A 23,158-nucleotide genomic window follows, 5' to 3' on the forward strand; every position below is an offset into this window, starting at 1 on the left:
TTTTGATACTTTTTAATTAGAATTTTATTTTAAATTTCTTGAAAAATTTAAGCAACTAACTTAATAGATAATACTTAAGTCAAATCGCATAGCACAAGCACAATACCTAATTTTTATTATTAATACAAAAAATTATTGTAAATGATCAAAATATTTTAAAATATATAAATAATGTTTTCTTTACACATAAAGAAAAAATTTATAATAGAATTTTAATTTTTAAAAAAAAGTATTTTTAAACCTCTTATAACTTTTCTTTAGGGGCAGGGCTGGCTAAGTGTATTTTTGGGGCTTAAGGTGACAATCTTAAATGGGCCTTACCTTTTCTTTTCTTTTTTTTAAGTCATTTTAAAGATTTTCATGCATTGGTTATCTAATAACAAATATATCTAGAGATCCTTTTGATATTTAATTAAGTTTTTTATGTTTTATTTTTATAAATTTTTCAGATACATATAAATATTAAAAAAAATCTATAAAATAAAAAATGATTTTTTATTAAAAGATAGAAAAGGATGAAATAATATTTTAAGAGTAGAACAGTAAAACCTGATTTATAAAAAGACACTATTGAAGCGTTAGATTATCAATAGATCATCTAACACTCTCAACCTGCAAAAAAAAAATGATAATTGGTTCTAATCAAACAAATAAAATGAGCATTTCTATTTTACCAAAAAAAAAAAAAAAAGAGGACTTCTAAGAAAATGTAAAATGAAAAACGAAAAGCAATTAAGAAAAGGTAAACTAAGTTACTAAAGCAAAGAAGTTTCCGGCGAAGTATGATTAAAAAATCTAAAGGAAAGCAAATAATAAGTGTAAATTGTTAAAAAAAAAAAAAAAAAAAGTCTGGGATGTGTCATACAGTACGACACCATAGAAAATGCAAAGCCTTTTCATTCATCTCCTTTACCAAATATCAAACTACCTAGACCCACATACCAAGTACGTAAATCCACCAATTAGAATCTTAAAAAAAGAAAGCCAAGTTGCCCAAGAAAGATAGAAGAATTTCAGAAAAGGAAAGACTTTTATTTCACATGTTCAACAGACTGCCGAGTTTAAAGGGGAGAGGACCTAACCAACTCTAACTACCAACCGATTCAAGGAGAGATGAGAGGATAGAGCTAAAAACAACTTTGGTTGATTGAGGGAGAATATTTCAGCTAATAAATTTTAATTTTGGAGTTTTGGAGAAGGTCACGAGATTGTTTTATCTTTTTAGTGTGTGCAGGATTAGATTTTCATGCATTGGCTAAATTTTGGTGTTTAATTAATACTTAGACAATTTACCTATCCAAAAAAAGTAATACTTAGACAAGATAATTATTAGTGTTTTTTTTTTTTCTAAATATTTTTTTTGGGGGGATTTTTTTTTTGAAAGAATTCGTATATTAATATTTGGGCTTTTCTGGTTTAGTATTTTGGATTTTTAAGCAATACATGGGCCTTCTTTCACCCATTATTGGGGCCTTCTCTCACTTGAGGCCTTAGGCAATGCCCTCAGTTGCATCCTAGGTTGAGCCGGCCCTGTTTAGGGGAAAATCTCATATAATGTTGGTTAAAGAGTTTCTATACTTTTATCTTTTGGATGAACGAGTTTCTATTTAATGTGCTTATAGTGTGTCCAAAATAATATTTTATATTTTATGACGTGAAACACTGACATTAATCCAAAATCAAATTGCATAAGCATAATGTGTAAGACCCAACTTAAATCATTCTTAAAAAAAAAAACTTATACTCATGTACAACATTCTAAAATTTTTTTATTTCTATACATGAAAAAGAAAGTGATAGAAAATGTGAGTCAGCACATACAAAATATAACTAAGATTTATTATTAATTAACTTGTTTATATCTTAACCACGTAATTATATTACTAAAAAAAGTTTTTTTGCATAAGTATATTGCTTAAAAAGTTAATTCTTTAAAAAAAAATAAAAAAATCACTTAACCGGTTTTATTAATATGTTTGTTTGAGATTTACTTATTATTATTATTATTATTATTTCAATAAGAAGAGATTTACTTATTTCAGTAGCTTATTTGTATAGTTTATCAAAAGATATAGTTTTGGTAACTTATATATGAAATTTGCTACAAAAGATAAGGATATGTTGGTATCCGCTTTTTACTGGCTCTTTGCTAAAACTTATTTACTATTTATTGGCTCCAAGCGAATCCTACAAAAATCCAAGATTTTCGCATTTAGTGTTCCACGTTAAACATATAGCGAATCCTGCAAAGTTTTGGTCAAAAAGTTAGCTCCGATTAACCTTTTTCAGGTCTCATTTTATGATTTTTTTTTTTCTCAAAAAACCAAGTCTCTTTTCTTTTCTTTTTGTTTATTGTGGATCCTAGTGTCACACTATACTTTCTCTACAAGATTTTTAGCAAAAAAATCAATCAACTTATTTTATTTAGACTTTAACTTTTATTTACAGTACTTTCAGCATACAATTTTTAGCGAAAAGCTAGATAAATTGTTCAAAACGGGCATTAAAAGCTCGTTTATTTTATTAAAAAAACAAAAACAAAAACAAAAATATAGATTATTTGCAACAAAAAAAAAGTAAAAAATTTTGACACAAAAAATAGGTCCTTGCTATATATTCTCATATATTCATGGCTACTTTGAATGTAAATGAAGGGAGGGGGAGTATTTGGACTAATAATTTTACTCGAATTTAAAAGATGTTTGTCTTATTTATAAATTTATTGAGACAGTTAAAAGTACATGTTAAAAATAAAATGAATAACATTTTGGCCCAAAGTCTTGTGATTCGTAACTTTTTATATTTCCAAAAAGAAGAAGTGTTACGTTCACAATATTTTCATAACAAATCATAGGTGGTTAGTTATTATTTGTTCAAATTTGAATCTAACACTAAGATTACTTTTTTGCTCCAACAATAACAACTGGTAACAACCTGCCACTTAAAATTAGTTGTAAAAACGTCATGAAAATGTTGTGGATATATCATTTCTTTTCGAAAAAGACATTCCAGATTTAAACTTTCCTTCAAACTATTCAATTATCAAATAAAAATTTAAAAATTAAACATAAAATGGGTAGTACCCCAGAATTGTTAATGGGACGTTCCTACCACAACTATAATTTTTTATTTTTATTTTTTTTGAAAAACACCACAACTATAACTGACGTCCCTTACTTATAGATTTTAATATTTTTTACTGTATTACTTTGGATCGCAAATTTCCAATATTTAAACTATGCCAATCAATTTTTTGAAGAAATCATACTAATATAATTCGTAGTTCTCTTGATTCTATATGTGTTGCCTTTTGGACGCTGCAATTTAGTAATTTAAGATAAGAGTTAGGTTTTTTTTTTTTTTTTTAAAGAATAATAAGAGTTAAATTTGTGGCACAAATTATTTTATGAGAGATGCTACGTCTACAACATTTTTAATACAAATCATAGGGGTTAGTTGTTATTGGTTATAATTTGAATCTACCACTAGAATTACTTTTTTATCTCACCAATAACAATCTACCACATAAAATTTGTTGTAAAAATATTGTGAAAATAACATTTATCGTATTTTATAGTTTTAAACACATCTCATAAGTTGGAAATCATGATTTATATCTTACTTTTTGGGATGTGTGTAAAAGTGTATAAACAAGTTTGTATGTAATAAACAGTTAAACACTACTCCTAAAATAAAGCCAAATTGTAATTATTTATTTTTTTGAAAATATCAATTTTCCAAGGATATAATAGTGAGCTTGAATTATATAATTTTGTGTGTTTGTTGTTTATTTTCCTTTAAAGGTATTCATATTCAATTGGCTGGTCCCATCGATGAAATTTGTTTGAACATTCAAAAACTAGCGGGAAACCAAAGCAATGATAAAGAAACTAGTGCATCAGGTATGTCACTGTCCAAAGCTCCTTTTCTCAACTTTTGGGTTGTAAAAGAACATTTATCTTGTGTCTCTAAATTTTTCTCCAAATTTTAGAAAAGAATTTATTTTTCTTATTTTTGCTAACAATTTTTCAGAACATTCACATTAGAATCCCTATTTTATACTTTATTTTATTAAAAAAAATTAAATTTTTTTATTCAACTCACATTTCAAAATAACGTACCATAGTTTTAAAAACAATACTAGACTGACTGAACCAATAAGTTCAACCGAGAATCAAACTATAATTCAGGCCAATCAAAACCTCCAAAACTAGTTAAAAACTGAGAACATGCAAAATACCATTTTTTTTCTAGTTGTAAGACACAAAAAAAAAAAAAGAAAAAAAAAGGAGTTTGCGAATAAACAATGCTTTCTAGAATCTAGAGAAGCATTGCATTCATACCTGTTCATGTAAAATAGCATAAAGTTCAACATATAGTTAATAAGGTCCAAAAATCACCTACATCATATCATGAAATGTTTATGCAAAATATAATTTTGCTAAAAAATATGATTTTGCTACAGTGTGTTTGAGCAAATACAAAAGTAATTGTAGCTTATGAAAAATGAATTTTTTTTTGGGGCTTTTTCCGAGGGTGAAGAGAGACAAAGTGGATGGTGGCTTTTGTGTGTAACGAGAGAGAATTTAAAAAATCAAGAAAAATGATATTTCAATGAAATAAAGTGTATAATAGAAAATCAAATGTAGGTGATTTGAAAAATAGTTAGCCAAAATAGTTAAAAATAGGTTTTTATTCTAAAATAAACAGTAATTTTTGCATAAGTCAGTGTAAATGCTAACAAAATGTTTATTTAGGTGATGTGTAGGGAAGCCAATGTGAGAGTTTTTTTTTCCTTGGGGGGGGGGGGGGTTCAATTCTCTAAATTGATCACTTATCCTATTTTTGGGAGACCAATGTGAATGCTAACATTGACAATCAAATTTTGTTAAAGTGGTTTTTTTTTTTTCAATAATCACTGCTCCATGATTCCCTTTCGTCATAGAAAGCTGTAATGAAAGCATTTCATAACAATGTGAAATTATTGAATGGAAAATAATGAAATTTAAATTTTAGTATTTAATTTTAAATTAGGATTAAAATTTAGGGTTTTACATATATAACGCTTACCTCATCTGTTCTTTTTATGACAATAATTTTCAAATTCACAATTTAGCAAGGTTATTACATTGCAGGGCTATCTTCGTTGAACCGACTAGTTTCAAATCTCCAAGCTTTCTTGGGTATTGTACTTTAGAACTCATTTTTTTATAAATCCTTGGGTACAATAATTAGATTATATAATTAAATTCAAACATATAACTGTATTGAGTCATATTTAAAATAAAAAAAATAGTAACACCCTAATGTACTTAAATTTATTTGTTAATAACTATGTGATTAAATTTAATTAGATCACCCTAATGCACTAAACCTAAAAAACAATATCTAAGTTCTGCACATTAATTTAATTTCTTTTGTGTGTTTGACAATTCAAAATTCATAGACTGACATCAAGTAAGAATAATACAACTAATTTTTAATTGTTTCTAGTTTGGATATTTTTTTATTAAAAAATTGTTTTATAATGGGAACAAACATATTTACTTAAATAACTATTTTTAAATTGTTATTTTTTCTTTCAAAGTTACATTCCCGTCATAATTGAAACTTAAAATTTGTTTCAAATTTCATATTGCTACCTGAATCTAATTTTATATTTGAAAATCTCACATTGCACTCCCTCCAATTGGTTCATTTAAATTTATATATCCTTCCATTTTAAAAATATTAACATCACATTCACTCCAATTGGTTCTTTATTACATTCCCTCCAATTTTAATTTTAATTTATTTATATTTTCACTTGCTTATTTTCACCTAAAGAAAATGAAGAATACAAGTGGATAGGATTTATAGGTGCTAGTCTTAAAGCTCACCTAAAAAATAATACTCTTAATTTATTAGGTAATTTTGTTACTTATTATATGCACAGGTGCTTACTCACTTCTTAACACTATTAAACTAAGTCCATGGGATCTGAAATTCTTTTCTTTTTGCTAAGTAAATGAAGGAGACGAAGTAAATGAGACTTGTAGATATTAATCCCAAGCTCACCTTAAATTGGAGTACTTTAATCTTTAAGGTAGCTTAGATAATTACAAGCAAAAGAATTTTTTATTTTTATTTTTGGTTTTGTTTGATAATATAGTTAAGTTGTCAATGTTTTGATTATTAACCCAAGGTATCAAGCATCTATATGAAATGAAGTTGGCCCACTTCCTATCCCATGAACTCCTGTGTCGCATGACGGACCCAATATCAATTTCAGATACTCAACAAAGGGCGACTGGTATGGTTCATGTAGCCATCGTCCGTGCAATCATGGAAGGGAATTTTGAGTTCGTTTTTGAAATTGTGAAAGCGGATCCAGATCTTGTGTGGACCCATGATGAAAAATCAGCCAACATTTTTTCGGTTGCTGTCGAATATCGTCATGCCAAAATCTTTAGCCTTATCTATGGTCTTGGTATGAAAAACGCTTTGGCAGATTCTACAGATTCCTTCTACCATAATAACTTATTACATATGGCCGGGATGTTAGCACCTTCTACTTCACTTAATCACATACCCGGTGCAGCTTTGCAGATGCAAAGAGAACTACAATGGTTTAAGGTTATCTCTCTCACTTTCAATTTCTTGGTCTTTAACTATTGGCTATATGTTTATCTGTTTAAGAACAACTTATTTAGTTGAAATTGAAAACTTTTTACTGAAAATATTATAGATAAAACTAAAATGTAGCTGAAATAGTACAATTAGACTCATGAATAGTATCAAAAAGTTCAGTAGAGCTTATAAATAATAGCAAAAATAAAATGAATAGTTAAAAAAACTGGTTTTTTAAATTCATGCCAAACGCACACTTAAACTATTAAAGTTATTAAACAAGCAGTAACAGTAGGCTACAAACAGAACACTATACCTATTACATTTAATGCTATGAACATAAATGTAAATGATTGAATAAAATACAATCAAATTTGACATAGAATTGAAAATCATAACTTTACAATCTTTTCATTTGGTTATTCCATGATAAAATCCTTAAGACAGACTTTGGATTTAAACATGAGTTTGGGAACAAAGACAAAACTCACTCACACTTAAATCTAAAAACTGTGAAAAACTTGAAACATATATACCTATCATCGTAAACACTCGCACAAAAACAAGTCAACTCATTAAGATTAAGAAAAATGGAATTCAAGGCAAGTATATAGGACCAAGTACATTCCGATCAAGTAAACAAGATATAATCTATATGAGCAGCTCGATCAAATAAAAAATAATTATTAAGAAATGACTACAATGAACATCTAACTAGTAAATGATTATTCAGACATGCAAACAAGTAGACACAGAACAATAAGGTACGCATGTCCAATAAGAGTTTGATCAAATTAAGCAAGCCAAAGCAAGAGAGCTAAAGAAAAACTTAGTGCATCATAAAAAAGTTATAAAAACCAAGTACAAAAGTAAATAGCGCACTGAAGTAAAAAGTAGTTAAACTAAAGTACTTAAAATTAAAAGCAACTACAAAAGATAAACAGGTTAGAAACAGTTAGAGATCTTCTATTTTGTTCTTTCTCTTCTAAACTAACTATTCACTTGACTATCTATATGTGTATCCACTGTGCTCCCCCTTACTATATGCTCCCCCTGAAATTATTCGCGATCTTTCTCCCTCTTTTTGTCACCAGTGGCAAATGAGTAAACTCAATCGAAATTCCAGAATCGCATCTAACTGAAATTCAATACCAATTAGGCGAGCTTGGACTTGATTCTTGTTAGCATACATGAGATTGGACAACTGAGAGATACGATAGCTCATGTCAGCTATCACAATTACAATATAGTCCAGCTGAGGCATGGATGACAAAGAAGATGCCTGAGGATGAGGAGGATAAGGAACTAGAGGTTGAACATCTGGAATTTCAACTTCAGGTTGATGAGAGGAACTGGGAGTAGCAATAGATGCTTCACCAATTTCAGCACGAACTAGACCTCCTAGTTTCATTCTTTTGAGCCTGAAGAGAAGCTTTCTTCACCCTTTCCACAGAAGAATGAGTCTTGTTGCTATGCATAGACTGAAGAGAAATGGGACCATGTCGAATAAGAACAATACCCATTGATGGAGTAGGAACCCCCTTTAACTTCGGTATTTTCATCAAGAATACGAAAGGGAAGGCATGTCCTAGCTGCTGATCTGACAAAAGTCTTGGCCAATGTTTGAAAAATATGAGCACATATATCTATAGGTGTTCCAACGTGAGATCAAATAGAAACTTTGCTTGACGGGTAATGATGAATTTGGTGTTAGTTAGTGGATACAAATTGGAATACATGATGAGGCTAGAGTTTTGACCTTTGGAGAGAAGTTATATGTCTCAACATGAGAGCTCGAATATGTGTTAAAAACACAAGAGTTGTTTAGACCCTAAATAAAAAGATTACGGCTTGGTTGATTTTACTCTAACTTAAACTAAGTGTGGAATAAAGTAAATGTGAGCGAACAAACAAAACAACTACTCTAAGCCATATTCCTTAAAGCACAGCAGTAAGATTAAAGCTAAAAGAGTAGGGAAGAGAGATATAAACACAAGATAACACTCTGATATGTTATCAAAGAAGAAACCGAAGAACTCGGTGAAAAACCTCTCTGCCGCCTTCCAAGCGGTAAATCGATCCACTAGATAATAAGTTGGGATACACGGATAGCAAAAGACCCTCCAAGCCTAGTCTACCTAATGCACCTAAGCCCTCCAAGCTCCTACTCCAACAAGGCTTCTCGGAACTGTGTCTTGTCTAGTTTTCCAGATCCCGCAATGCGCCCCATTGCATCCGCCAAAGCTTGGCTTCTTCCAATGCTTCCTAGCAGCACCAAAAAATTACTAGACACTCAGTATGGGTGTGGTAAGTGTTTGGGCTATCAACCTCTCAAGAATTTAGAAATGGAGAGGTAGGAATAGATGAAAACCACAATGGATGGTATGTAGAATTGTGGGTATGACAATCTCACACTCTCAAGGGTTGAGGTTAGGGTTTTCTCTACTGAAAAGGTTTCTACTCAATATGTGGGTAATGATAATATATATAGTGTGTATGAGGATGTAATAGAGCAGATAGGATAAAATAGCAAAACAGACTGTTTTGCGGGTAAGGCCTTCTAGTGAGAATTCTTCTGTCTTCAAATGCTTAAGTCTTCAAACTCTCTCTCTCTATCACACAACCCTTACAATAAAATCTCACATAAAATACAAGGTATAAAAGATTGAACAAAATTATAATAAAATTTAGCACGGAATTAAAGTCAACACAAAACAATAGTAAATCACAACTTTACAATCTCCATCTTTGGCTATTCCGTGACAAAACACCCTATAACAGACTCTAGATTTAAACATGAGTTTGGAAACAATGGCAAAACTCACTCACACCTAATCTAGAAGCTGTGAAGCAATTGCACGAATACACTTGTATCCTGAAATACTCGCACACAAACAAAACTTTCATTTAGCTTATGACAAGTTGAATACAAGGTACGTATATGAGCAAGTATAATGCGATTAAGATAATCAACAAGATATAAGTAATGGAGCATAATTTGATCATACAAGAACAGTCATTACAGAATGACTACAATGACCATTTAACTAATAAACGATCATCCGGACACAATGAAATTAAGTGCAAAGCAATAATCAATTGCATGTCTAAAACATTCAACCAATGCAAAATACCAAAGTATTTACATTAAGGATACACAATCCAACAAGGGCACAAGAGTGTAGTACTCAAGATAAACTATAAGTACACAAAATGCCACAAAGAAATGAGATAAACACAAAGTACTGAATATTAAACTGAATAAATCAAAGTACTTAAAGCTTTAAAGAAAGTAATGTAAATAAAAGAATTCTAGACTATGGCATAAGCAAGTAAACAACTAAACCACAAAAAGTTAACCAAAAAGTCTAAGTCTATGAAGTGCATGTGCTACACTATGCTTCGCTATGCTCTATGCTCCCCCTCAAAATGTGCTACTCCCCCTCAAAATTTTCTCCCTTTTTTTGACCGGAATGGCCAAAGAAGCTAGAACTGATTGGATTCGGAGTCGAATCCATGAGCCATTGACATATCCTCGATCTATAATGATAAGGCAGTGATTTGACTTTGGATGTAAGCAAATTGATCCGCGGTATATTGCACATGAGACTCAAGCATGCCATATATCTGATCTACCATTGCTTGCAGGTGATCAAGACGATCGGATTCTCGTGTAGGTGTTGAAGAGGATGGCTGTGCTAAAGTCTCTGGGGCAGAAGTGAATCAATCAATCTCATCCTCTGTGTCTCCACCTTCTTCTTGAACAGCAGCCCTTGGAATTTAAGAAGTGCCAGTTTTTGATCCTTTGATGTGAGTTGTGCTTCGAGTCACTGTGTGACCACCAATAGGATAGTCCCCCTGAACCACAGTGAGACCACTCGGAAGTTTGAGCCTTGTCTTTGCAATTAGACCCATTATGAGTGAGGGAAATGGCAGAACTGGTCTGGATTTTTGCTTCTCAATGCTCTTCTTCAAAAGGTGGAGGATGTGACCACAAATATCAATCTCTTTGTGGGTGAAGAGATCGAACAAAAAAATGGTCCTTGGCTTGGATAATGTTGTCAAGTTGGTGACCGGGTACAAGTTGTTGATCATCACATGACCAAGGGTTCTCATCTCTGGAATGAATTTGATTGTGTTCATGGAGGTTTTCTTAGAAGTACCACCAAGTATCGTCACCATTTCCTCAGTAGATTCTGATCTTTCGTCATATTGCATCGTGATTGGTTGAGAGGAAGGACAAACTTCTAAGAAATCCTAAATGCTGTCCCTAGTGATGACAAACTCTTTGTGTCTTACCCAGTAGTTTATATTATCCCCTTCAACACTAGCATGGGAGAAAAATTCTCTAATAATCTCTGAATACACTACTCCAACTGGATTCAGTAGTTTTGTCCATGTCCTGTCCTTGAATACTTCAGGAATGAACGTGTCTTCAAGGGTCTCCAACTTCACAACCCTTTCCATAATAATGGTTGCTCCTTTGTAGCAGTCATTGTACTTCATGTCTGCTTCAATAGCCTTGAAGTTGTCAGAATCCATGCGAGCACGCTTGGAGGGTGGTTTCTTAGCCGCATGCCTGGTAGGAGACAACTGCAAAACAAATATAAAGCACAAAAAGAAAAACAGAGACACAAAATAGACCATAAAACTTGATTAGATTCAAGTTAGTCCAAAACAGAAGTAAAACAGCTTAAAACAAAGTATAAAAAACTCAAAACAGCATGTTATAAGCATTGAAACATGTAAACATAAACACAATGCATGAAAAAAATGACTGTGCATGTGTGTGCAAGTGCTGATGCATGTGTGTGTAGCAGGTGATGCATACTATGTGCCTAGGTGATGCATGACATGGCATGGCATGGCACAAAATGGGAAAAAGTGTGTAAAACACACACCCATTGACTAAAACATGTTAAACATGTTCAATCAATAGTAATCTTAAACATTGGAACTCATTTGAGTCCAAAACAACATAAAAATGTCACTTGAAAATTTTGTCAAACACTTAGCATGCAACACAGTTCTACATGAATGAACAATGCATGAACACAGAGAAATCTGCCTAAATACAAGTGTAAAATGCCACAAGGGGCCAACACAGATACACACAAAGCAAATGGGACTCAGCCCAATCAAAATTTTGAAAAACATTTCCCAAAAATCATAGTTCCCAACCCCTTTTTCAAAAATTCCCAATTCAAGAACCCTAAAACAAATTCTGCATAATCTAGAGTACAAAACTTAAAAGAATGTTAAGAAACATACCTTTGAAGAGATTTTGCAGAAAACAAACTCGAAAATGATGGGGTTTTGAGAGAAAATAAGATTTGGGATGAGAGGGGTTCGAGAGAGGCAAGGTGAAAGGGAAATAGAGTGTTTCAAAAACTTAGTCACATCAGCCCTATAAAACTGAAAATATGCATTTTTCGCGGATTAGACAATCATGAAATTAGTCACGAGATACATAGAAGCTTTCGCGAAAAGCTTTTAATAGCAACACAGTCGCGAGATAATCGTGAAAGTCTCTGTATGAATTTGAAAAATTTCCAGTTTTTGCCTATAAAACATTTCGCGGGAAGAGTTTAGTCGCGAAATACTCGCGAGGTAGTAGCGAGACTCTCTGGATGAAAATGTGACTTTTGAATTTCCCTTAAGCACTTTTCGAGGGAAGCTCTAAGTCGCAAGCTGCTCACAAAATTGCATCTGAACCAATTTTTGAATAAAAACACAAAAATGCATTTTGAACAAAAACTTAAAACACGAAAGTATAAAAAATACTTTAAAAAACATACAAAATACTCAAAAATATTTTTGGGTTTGATTGACTAGCAATTGAGTATATACATCACATTTGATCATGTACAATCACACAAATGAAATAAGCATTCATTTGAACAAAATCTTGTGTGTTGTGTGTGAGTATCAAATGTGGAATAGTCCTTAGTCTAGAGTAAAGTTTCAATGATCCAATTAATCAAGTCATACACAACTAGTACTAAGTCAAGTGAACTATCTCAATTATAGAAATGAACATATATGATCTCCCACAAAAAAGATTACATAACTTTGAAACTTTTCATTTGGCTCCATTACAAAACATAACATATGATCATTTTTTAACAAAGTACATCTCATTTTGAGATTGATGCTTGAACTTTTGATATTTCAACTTTGTGAGTAAGCATTTGGCTTTTTGAGGCACCATACATTTCAATACAAGTCACTTTTCCTTTTTCCTAGTCAAATACTAGTATGTGGGATGGCTTTTGCAGCTCAATATCTCTTTTCGAGATTTGACAATTAATAAGCTCTTTAAGCAAAAACATAAAAATGTGAGAAAAGATATAGGCACAAGTCTATGCATGTATCAAGACCAACAAGACTATTGACTAATCATTCATGACAAACTTGAAGATCAATTTACAATAATCACACATAGATTTCAAGATTTGTCCCTCAAAGGTAGATGTGAATACAAAATAAGTTAGGCTCCTAAATGCACTACACCATTAGTACGAAAGTACTAGGCCAAACTCACATGTGATATGCACAACACAAGCGATCAAACTTTTTGAAGATTTTTCAATTTTTATGAGTTTTTGAATTTTTCAACACACTCAAAAACATAACACGGAAAGTAAGATCAACAAAAAACAAAAACAAAAAACAACTAGCAAGAGAAACATGCTATGAATCGGAAGCAATGACACAAGAAGATTTTGCATGACATGATGCATGAACCTCGGAGTGAGGCTAGCAAGGCATAGAGAGGTGTTCTTCAGCATTTCCATGACGTCTCCAATGAAATGTCCTTCATTCTCTCCCTTAAACTGAGTTCCCTTTGGTTTCTTCTTTGAACTCTCTTGGCTACGCATGAAATCAGCTTTCTTGAGTGCATGAAGCTTGAAACAGTTGGGTCTTGTGTGCCCTTGAACACCACAATGATGACACACATGCTTCACTTGAGGCCTCCTTTGATTTTTGAGTAATGACTTCCCTTTATCTTTTGGTCTTACACCAATGGTTCTTTTCTCAGCAACAGGGATCTCAGTCTCAGGCATTCTTTAAGTTTCTCAACACTCTTGGCTGACATGAACCTTACTTCCTTCTTCGGTTCGTTACTAGAGCTTCCTTCTTCAGTATAACCCAAACCGGTCTTGTCATGTGAAGATTTTTGTGAAGACAACACACTGTCAAGTTTCTTGGTGGAGATACACTCAACCTTGACATTGGCTTGGATTATTTTAAGCTCTAGAAACTTGATGTTAGAGTAAGCTTCAACTAGTTCTCCCTTAAGTCATTCTACTTCACATTTTGCCTCTTTAAGTTGCACAAGAGTACACTTATGCTCTTCTTCAATCTTCTTCATCTTTCTCACAGCATGATTCGCAACCTTGACATATTTTCCACAATCTTCTAGCAAAGAATCATATGCTTCTTAAAGATTGCTCTCCCCTTCATTTTTGCATACATCTTCATCTTCTGATTCTTTAACTTCCTCACGCTCGGAATGCTCACCAAGTTCATTCACCAAATTGCTCAAATCATTTTTAGATTCAGTGGAGGTAATTGTCATGAAAGCCCTATAGTTTCCGTCACTGTCACACTCTTCTTCCAAGTCTAAATTTGAGCTTTCGGAGTCGCTAAGAGTAGTGACAAACACCTTACCCTTCCCTCTCAAGTAGTTTGGACATTCTTTCTTGATGTGTCTATGTCCGTTGCATTCAAAGCACACTACTCCTTGGGGGGATTGAGAGTTTTTCCCATTTTTCTTCTTTAACTCCTTTCTACCACCTTTGGATAATGAGAACTTTCCTTTGCTAAAGGACTTCCCACTATTCTTCATCTTTAGAAATTTTCATAAGTTCTTTGCAAGGAATGCTACTTCTTTCTCCACATCATCTTCTTCGGAAGAGTTGTCCATCCTCTTATTGATGGTTTTGAGTGCAAGCGACTTGCTTGGCATGTGAGAAGGCAGTCCGAGTTCATATGTTTGGAGAGATCCAATTAACTCTTGAATATTAATCTCATCTAAATCTTTGCTTTCTTCTATAGTAGTAACCTTCGCACGATAGCTCTTCGGTAAGGACCTCAAGATCTTTCTCACCACCTTAGCATCCTCAATTTTTTCACCGAGATTGAGCTTGGCAATCACGATTTCGTTGAGCTTCCCATAGAATGAATCAAATGACTCATCGTCACTCATCTTAAGCTCTTCAAATTAAGTGGTAAGCATTTGGAGTTTTGTGTCCTTGACTTTCTTGGTACCTTCGTAGGTAGTCTCAAGAATTGTCCAAGCTTCCTTGGCGGTCTTCACATGCGATATCCTGTGAAATTCATCAGTAGACACACCACAAAATATAGCGTTAATTGCTTTGCTATTGGCATTTGCCAAAGCAAGTGCTGCCTTGTCCCATTCGGACTTGGCTGTTGTGGGTCTAACATACCTATTCTCAACGGAATCTCATACGGACTCATCTATAGAACAAAGAAATGCCCTCATATGAACTTTCCAAAACGCATAGTTGCTTCCATCAAAGAATGGTGGAGCATTCAAAGATTGTGACCTATCCATCACAAAAAGGGTCTTGGATCGCACTTAGGTAATGAAACCATAACAAGTGCACCCGCTCTGATACCAATTGAAAGCTCGAATTTGTGTTAAGAACACAAGAGCTGTTTAAACCCTAAATAAAAGGATTACGGCTCGGTTGATTTTACTCTAACTTAAACTAAGTGTGGAATAGAGTAAATGCGAGCAAACAAACAAACAAAACAACTATTCTGAGCCATATTCATTAAAGCACAGCTGTAAAATTAAAGCTAAAAGAGTAGGGAAGAGAGATGCAAACACAAGATAACACTCCGATGTGTTATCGAAGAGGAAACCGAAGAATTTGGCGAAAAACCTCTCTGTTGCCCTCCAAGCGGTAAATTGATCAACTAGACAATAAGTTGGGATACACAAATAGCAAAAGACCCTCCAAGTCTAGTCTACCCAATGCACCTAAGCCCTCCAAGCTACTACTCTAACAAGGCTTCTCGAAACCGTGTCTTGTCTAACTTTCTAGATCCCACAATGCGCCCGATTGCATCCGCCAAAACTTGGCTTCTTCCAATGCTTCCTAGCAGCACCAAAAAACTCACTGGACACTCAATATGGGTGTGGTAAGTGTTTAGGCTATCAACCTGTCAAGAATTTAGAAATGAAGAGGTAGGAGTAGAGGAAAACCACAATGGATGGTGTGTAGAATTGTGGGTATGACAGTCTCACACTCTCAAGGGTTGAGGCTAGGGTTTTCTCTTCTGAAAAGCTCTCTACTCAATATGTGGGTAATGATGGTATATATAGTGTGTATGAGGATATAGTAGAGTTGATAAGACAAAATAGCAAAACAAACTGTTTCGCGGGTATCTCATGGGAATGCCTTATCTACGAGACACTCACAAAAACCAGCTGTTACCATCTGTCATGACTCTTTGCATTCCAGTCATGTGCAAGGCACATGCATTACTTCGCGGGATGCTTAGTTGCGAGATACCTGCAAGAATTCTTCTGTCTTCAAATGCTTGAGTCTTCACACTCTCTCTCTCTATCACACAACCCTTACAATAAAATCCCACATAAAATATAGGGTATAAAAGATTGAACAAAATTACAATCAAATTTGGCACAGAATTAAAGCCAACACAAAACAGTTGTAAATCACAACTTTACACAGTAGATGTGCCTTTTGTTGAAACATGAAAATCAGTCCCAAGCAAGGCTAGAATTGGGTCAAGAGATCCTGATCTCTCATCATATGGTGTCCTATCAGCTTCCATAGGATGCTCAATTTGGAGAATCTTTACGAAATAGTCTGGAGCGATGATAAAGGCTTTTCCACAAACCCAACACTTTAATTCAATTCCATTGTAGAATGCAATTGCAAAGAATTCTTTGATAAGTTCCTCAATGGGGTCTTCGAACAGAACCAATAGATAAAACCAATCCTTGTTGGCAAAGATACTTGGGGTAATTGTAGATCTGAAAGAACCAAACTCCACCATGCGTTCCACAACAGTTGGAGGATTCTTGAAATGATCCAAATACAACTTGTCCAAAATGGACTTGAACTTATGTGGATCAAAACTAGAGGTTGTTTGCCTTGTGTTCTCTTAGATACAGGAGTATTAGAGACTACCACTGCTGGTTCCTTTCCACGAGATGACTTTCGAGACATCAACAAGACAAAAACATCAAGAACCATACACAAATGGCAACAAACATGGTTAACAACCAACTAATAGAAAAACTAATAACAAACACACTCTATAAACTGAATATATAGAGCATAAAACAAAATGACATGCTAAGGATGCTAGAAGATCAAAATGATGTAAAAACATGATTAAGGAAATGGCTTGGCATAGGTTGACAAAGTGTGTGCATGTGGTGGCTATGTATGCACGACCAAGGCATGGAAATTGCACATGTGGATCAAGCAAGGTGTGTAGAATGCACAACCAATGAACTAAACATGTTCCAAATGAGGAAACATGAAAATTCCCAAAGTTTGGTACTCATCAAAGTCCAAACAAGTGAGGAAATGTCATAGAGGCATTTTATCAAAAATCTAACATGCAAGATAACAATTAAAATATGATGAAATGCATGAACAAAGTGAAATCTACCCTAAATACATGTTAAAATGCCACAAGGGGCCAACATCCAAAGAAAATCCACAAAAGAAACCCCAATTTCAAAAATAAACCCAACCTAGGATTTTAAGAAATCTAGAACTAAATCTAAGGATTTGAAAGAGATAGAGCGTTAGAGATTGCCTTAGAGTAGTCCAATATGTGAAATGCAAATGATTTTGGTAGAGTTTTAATGAAGAACAAGGTTTTGGGAAGTTTGAGTAGTGAGAGAGAAAAAGACAATTTTTTCAAAAACTAAAACTATTGTGTCCTTCAAAAATTGAATTTCTGAGCATTTCATGAGTCAGGTGACTAACGATAGAATTGAGACATTACTTGCAAAAACAGCAAACCTAGAGATTTTACAATGAAAATATGGCGGGTTAGGGTCAACTCGCGACACAATCGTGGCTGACTCAAGGAGGCTACTGACCATAACCTGAAGATTTTAGGAAAAAGTTTGAGCAGCATGCAACTTGGGTGACTTATGAGACACCTATGACATTACTTGCAAAAACACCCAAACAACAGTTTTCAAACATAAAAACAACTTCAAAAACTTCAAAACATGAGTGATGAAAATCACTTCCAAAAACAAATATAAAGACCAAAAATATTTTTGATTTAATCACAATAAACTTAAGCACACACATCAAATTCAAACACATACAATCACACGAATAAGTATTCATTGAATATTAGACTTGTGTGTTGCAAGTGAATATCAAGTATGAATAAGTCCATAGTTTAGTACGAAACTTCAATAATCAATTCAATCAAGTCATACACCAATGACACGAAGTTAAGAGACCTATAACATGCATATAAATGAACACATATGACCCCTCATGAAAAGGATTTACATTGATTGAAGCTTTTCATTTAGCATATTTTTTCATACTTTGAACAAGATTTCTCAAACTTTTTAACCAAAGATGCCTTGAAATTTTTTATATTTCTTTGAGGAATAAGCATTTAGCTTTGGCATCATATTTTTAAATAAGTTTTGTTCCACCTTTTACTAGTCTTACTAGTTTTCGAAGTAAGACTTTTGCAGCTCTTTCTCTTTTGAGAGTGAGAATTACCTAATCCAACTTAGGTAATGATAGACCCTAAATCTTAAATTTATGCTTTAATTACTTTTAAGCTAAATTAAAAGCATCAAGGTAAACAATTAAAAGCATATCAAGTACATAAAAGAAGCTGACCACAAGGGAAAAAAAAACTACAAGATAACTCCAGATATATTATTGAAGAAAAAAACCTGAGAAAAACTTTTTGCGGCATCTAAGCTAGAAATGATCCACTATGAATACAAATTTGCAGTAAATATTCAGCTCTCGAATCCTCAACCCAAATAAAAAAAAAAAAGATCCACAAAATGCAAAATACAAAATATTTAAACATGATTACAAGTAAATACACTAACACAACACAAAACTTAACACCTGGCATAATATTTTTTGGTTGATAATAAAAAATAATATTCTTTTGTTGTGATTTTTGGACTTTGATTTCTGGTAGTAAAAGGCTGAGGATAAGGATCAGTCTTGGACCAATTCAATTGTCTTCTTCTTCTTTTTTACCTCTTTTTATCCACATTCTTGAAGTATAAATGTTGCACTTTATAAAATTTCTCACTCTTCCTCTCTCTCTCAAGGCTCAAGTGTAAATAAACTGATTTCTTATTAAGAGAAAGAATCAATTAAGATAAGATTACAAGGGGAACTTTGTTGCTATATATGTACTGTTCCAAACTAACAAACTATGCGGTATTATTATTCACACGTATACTATTCCAAACCATGTGGTAACCACTTGAGCCACGTGTTACTACTGGATTAGCTTACACCACATGTGAGAAAGCCGGTTACAATTCTGTTATAACTCGTGTCTAGTACTTATCAAAAAGACGAAGCTTTATTACACGTGCACTGTTTTGAAAACCGGACTGGACCGACCGGTTCAATCGGTTGAATTGGGAACCAAATTGAGAACCGGTTCGGCCAAAACCAGGAAAAATCGGTAAAAAACCTACCAAAACCGGGAAAAATTGATCAAGAACCGGGTTAAATCGAGAACTGCCCGTTTTCGGTTCTTTGACTAGTTCAGTTTTTAAAACCATGCATGTGTGGCTCACATATCCTGCTTATTCTTTAGCGGAATGGCATTATTTGGTGTCATGTGTATTTTGGCTTTATTAGAACGACATCCTTTGCTAGACATTTCTTCATTAACTTGAAACGAAGTCATTTAATTGGTATTTTTACATCAAATAAAAGGATGCCATATTAATAATATATGAATGAGGTAAATTTTTGTCTTTTCTAATGTTGCGATATTTATATTTTGGTTTCTAAGACTTTGTTTAACAAATGCAGGAGGTGGAGAGCATTGCCCCTCCTTGGGTTCGGGGAAATTTAAACAAGGAATGTTTGACTCCTCGACAGTTGTTTACAAAGAACCATGAGGACATGATGGGCAAGGGAGAGAAATGGATGAAGGACACAGCATCTTCTTGTACTGTGGTGGGTGCTCTCATTGTTACCACTATGTTTGCTGCTGCATTTACCATTCCAGGTGGTAATGACCAAAATAAAGGCTTCCCAAATTTCTTAAATGAAAAATTATTTATGGTCTTTATAGTATCCGATGCTCTCTCACTCTTTTCTTCCTCAACTTCAGTCTTGATGTTTTTGGGAATCCTCACATCTCGTTATGCAGAAGAGGATTTCCTTGAGCCATTGCCTAGAAAGATGATAATAGGTCTTTCCACCCTTTTCTTCTCTATTGCAGCCATGATGACAGCCTTTTCTGCTGCTCTTTTTCTTATGCTACATGAACAATCATGGATTTTCATACCTATCATTTGTTTGGCTAGTATTCCTATCACCCTCTTTGTATTGATGCAGTTCCCCCTTCTTGTTGCCATGGCCATTTCAACTTACGGACCTAGCATCTTTGATAGGAAATTGAAGCGTTAGTTTTAACATATTCATTAACTGTGATGTATGATGTACTGGTGTCTTGTTAATAATTGGCATACACTAGCCAAACAAATGATAGGTATGAAAATCCATGATTGTTCATGTAGCATAAGAAAAAGAGCAGCAGAAAAGGCTGTCATCATGGCTGCAATAGAGAAGAAAAGGGTGGAAAGACCTATTATCATCTTTCTAGGCAATGGCTCAAGGAAATCCTCTTCTGCATAATGAGATGTGAGGATTCCCAAAAACATCAAGACTGAATCATGGATTTTCATACCTATCATTTGTTTGGCTAGTATTCCTATCACCCTCTTTGTATTGATGCAGTTCCCCCTTCTTGTTGCCATGGCCATTTCAACTTACGGACCTAGCATCTTTGATAGGAAGTTGAAGCGTTAGTTTTAACATATTCATTAATTGTGTTGTATGATGTACTGGTGTCTTGTTAATAATTGGCATATACTAGCCAAACATGAAGATTTTTCTTTCTTCATTCTTTTTTTCTTGGAAGGTAACTACTAAATGTTCATCTCCAATTGCATACTTTGTGATTTTTTGGTCTTGGACATATTATAATTACATTATATAAATTATACATCTATGTTGCTATTGTTTAATATTTATTCTTTTGGTTACTTTTGGGGAAGGATAGAATAATGCCTAATATTTCAGTAGATTACCCCCTCAATATTAGGACTATACCTAAGTTACAAGGTTATCAATGTCCATCATTTAAATGGACATCATTTTTTGGTAATTTAGTATGGACATCCTTACAACCATATAAAAAGCACCTGAACTTGTCCACTACCCCACCCAAAAGAAGTCTCTCTTCAACTTCATCCTATTTGTTATTGAGACAATATGACATGTTGCACAAGATCATGCAGTGATTAGGCCAGTAAATGGCAGCTCACTCAAATTCACTGGATCGATCTTTGTCAAGCAATGAAAAAACTAAGCAAACTACATGTCGTACAAAGCATCAAACGTTTATACCTAGCAGTGCAACTGATCGTTCCCTCCCTACAATATAATGCTGAACGACTGTCCTAGTATCATTGGTTGAAGATAGTTTCTACAGTTGTGTTACTTACAATTGATAGAAGTAGTTGAAGTCTGTCACACTTAACTGTTATGTATTGTTACAATAGATTATACAGCAGAATTAGTTGGCTTAAATACATACACAGATTCAAGTAGAAAATACATATCCATGCACTACAGATTTATTTATTTATTTATTGAAATGGTTAGAAATCTCTACTCTACTACTCGAACCCTTCCCAGCTTCCCTTCCCCCTCAACCTCAAGGTACTTAGTACCTAAGGAGGTGACATCAAACAAATTGGGTCATTGGAAGTGTGCTACAAATTGGGGTATTCGAATAAGATTGAATTTATTTTTTACTTGATTTTTGGTGCGTCTTTCTCGTTCTCTCTCACTATGCATTTATTTCTTTTTTTATTCTTCTACTTTCTCTGACTCTTTTCTTTACTGCAACACTCTTCAGTTCCTTCACATTTGTCATATGAACAGTTACAGCTGGCAACTCAAACCATACTAATTTCCTTCTCTTTTCATGAATCTGAATTTCTTAGTTCTCTCTTTATCCCTCCTCTACTACATTATTAACATAACTCTATATATTCATATCGCAGCATTTTTACCTAGTCCATGGATTTAAGGTTAAACAGCTTCTACAGGCTAAAAAATAAAAAATAAAAACCCTTCTTGATTCTCTTGCTCTTATAACTTCAGTGTTATTCCTCCTATATATATATATATATATATATATAATATTTCATTGTTCACAATATGACTAGCCCCTTTTCCCCGAGGAGGAGGAAAGAGGTCAAGAAAAGCCATGGCAGCATCACTTTCAAAAGAACCTCATACGCCCACTTGCAGCTCATCCTGCCACTCAATGTTTATCCAAACCATTCACTGACACGTGATATATATATATATATATATATATATATATATATATATATATATATATATAATATTTCATTGTTCACAATATGACTTGCCTCTTTTCCCCGAGGAGGAGGAAAGAGGTCAAGAAAAGCCATGGCAGCATCACTTTCAAAACAACCTCATACGCCCACTTGCAGCTTATCCTGCCACTCATTGTTTATCCAAACCATTCACTGACACGTGCTGCTTCGGATTAAGCTCAAAAAAGTGCAAATTTGGAAGCTACTGAACCTATCCAGAAACATACTTTTAGATAAATTGGCACATACCAAAATATAGTCCACCAAAAAACTAATCTTTTTGAAATGTCATGCAGACAACAAGATTAAATCCAATGCAATCGCCTCTCAAAAAAAAAAAAAAAAAGACAGCCTCTCAAAAAAAAAAAAAAAATCCAATGCAATCAATGTCAAAAGCTAGGGGCGGCACTAACTGTTGAAACTGATTGGGACGACTGACTAATCAAAGCTTAGGCTATGCACCTATAAATATCAACCATACCTTGTGTTCAAGCTCATCCACAACCAATTCCTCTTCCTACAAGAACTACAAGTACTCTCCACTTTTGTTTAATGCTTCAACTTAACTCCTTGATGGCAAACTCACGTTTAACAAGGTTTGTAACAGAGGTTGCACCTTCACAATATGTTAGTGTCATCAGGCACAAAGCAAGAAAGATGCTGGATACAATAAATGAAGAAGACAGAGATGTTAGTGCAAAAAACTTTCTAGCTTCATCTCCAAAGAGTTCTTTGTGGTCATCATCATCTTCTCCTTCAGCTTCTTCCGCAGCCCTTAATGCTGATACTTTCCCAAAGAAGTTCATGGTCTTTTCTGATCTTTGATCGCTACAAGTCTTGAAGACTGAGCACATATATAATTGTGTCTTGACA

General features: G+C 33.7%; 1 protein-coding gene across 4 annotated transcripts in view; it reads left to right on the forward strand.

Annotated features, from left to right (window-relative positions):
- LOC142615368 (uncharacterized) overlaps positions 1-23,158 on the forward strand; it is a 31,630-nt gene that overhangs the window by 6,988 nt on the left and 1,484 nt on the right. Inside the window, exons 6-9 of one of the 4 annotated variants that reach the window (XM_075788123.1) lie at positions 3,804-3,902; positions 5,136-5,183; positions 6,185-6,615; positions 19,677-19,823. In XM_075788123.1, coding sequence (XP_075644238.1) covers positions 3,804-3,902; positions 5,136-5,183; positions 6,185-6,615; positions 19,677-19,823 — 725 coding nt within the window. Of the gene's footprint in view, positions 1-3,803; positions 3,903-5,135; positions 5,184-6,184; positions 6,616-19,676; positions 20,341-23,158 lie in introns of those variants that run through there. The other 3 variants (XM_075788120.1, XM_075788121.1, XM_075788122.1) reach the window with 3 other exon arrangements.

The sequence above is a fragment of the Castanea sativa genome, chromosome 11 (assembly GCF_040712315.1).
Source record: "Castanea sativa cultivar Marrone di Chiusa Pesio chromosome 11, ASM4071231v1".
NCBI lineage: Eukaryota > Viridiplantae > Streptophyta > Magnoliopsida > Fagales > Fagaceae > Castanea > Castanea sativa.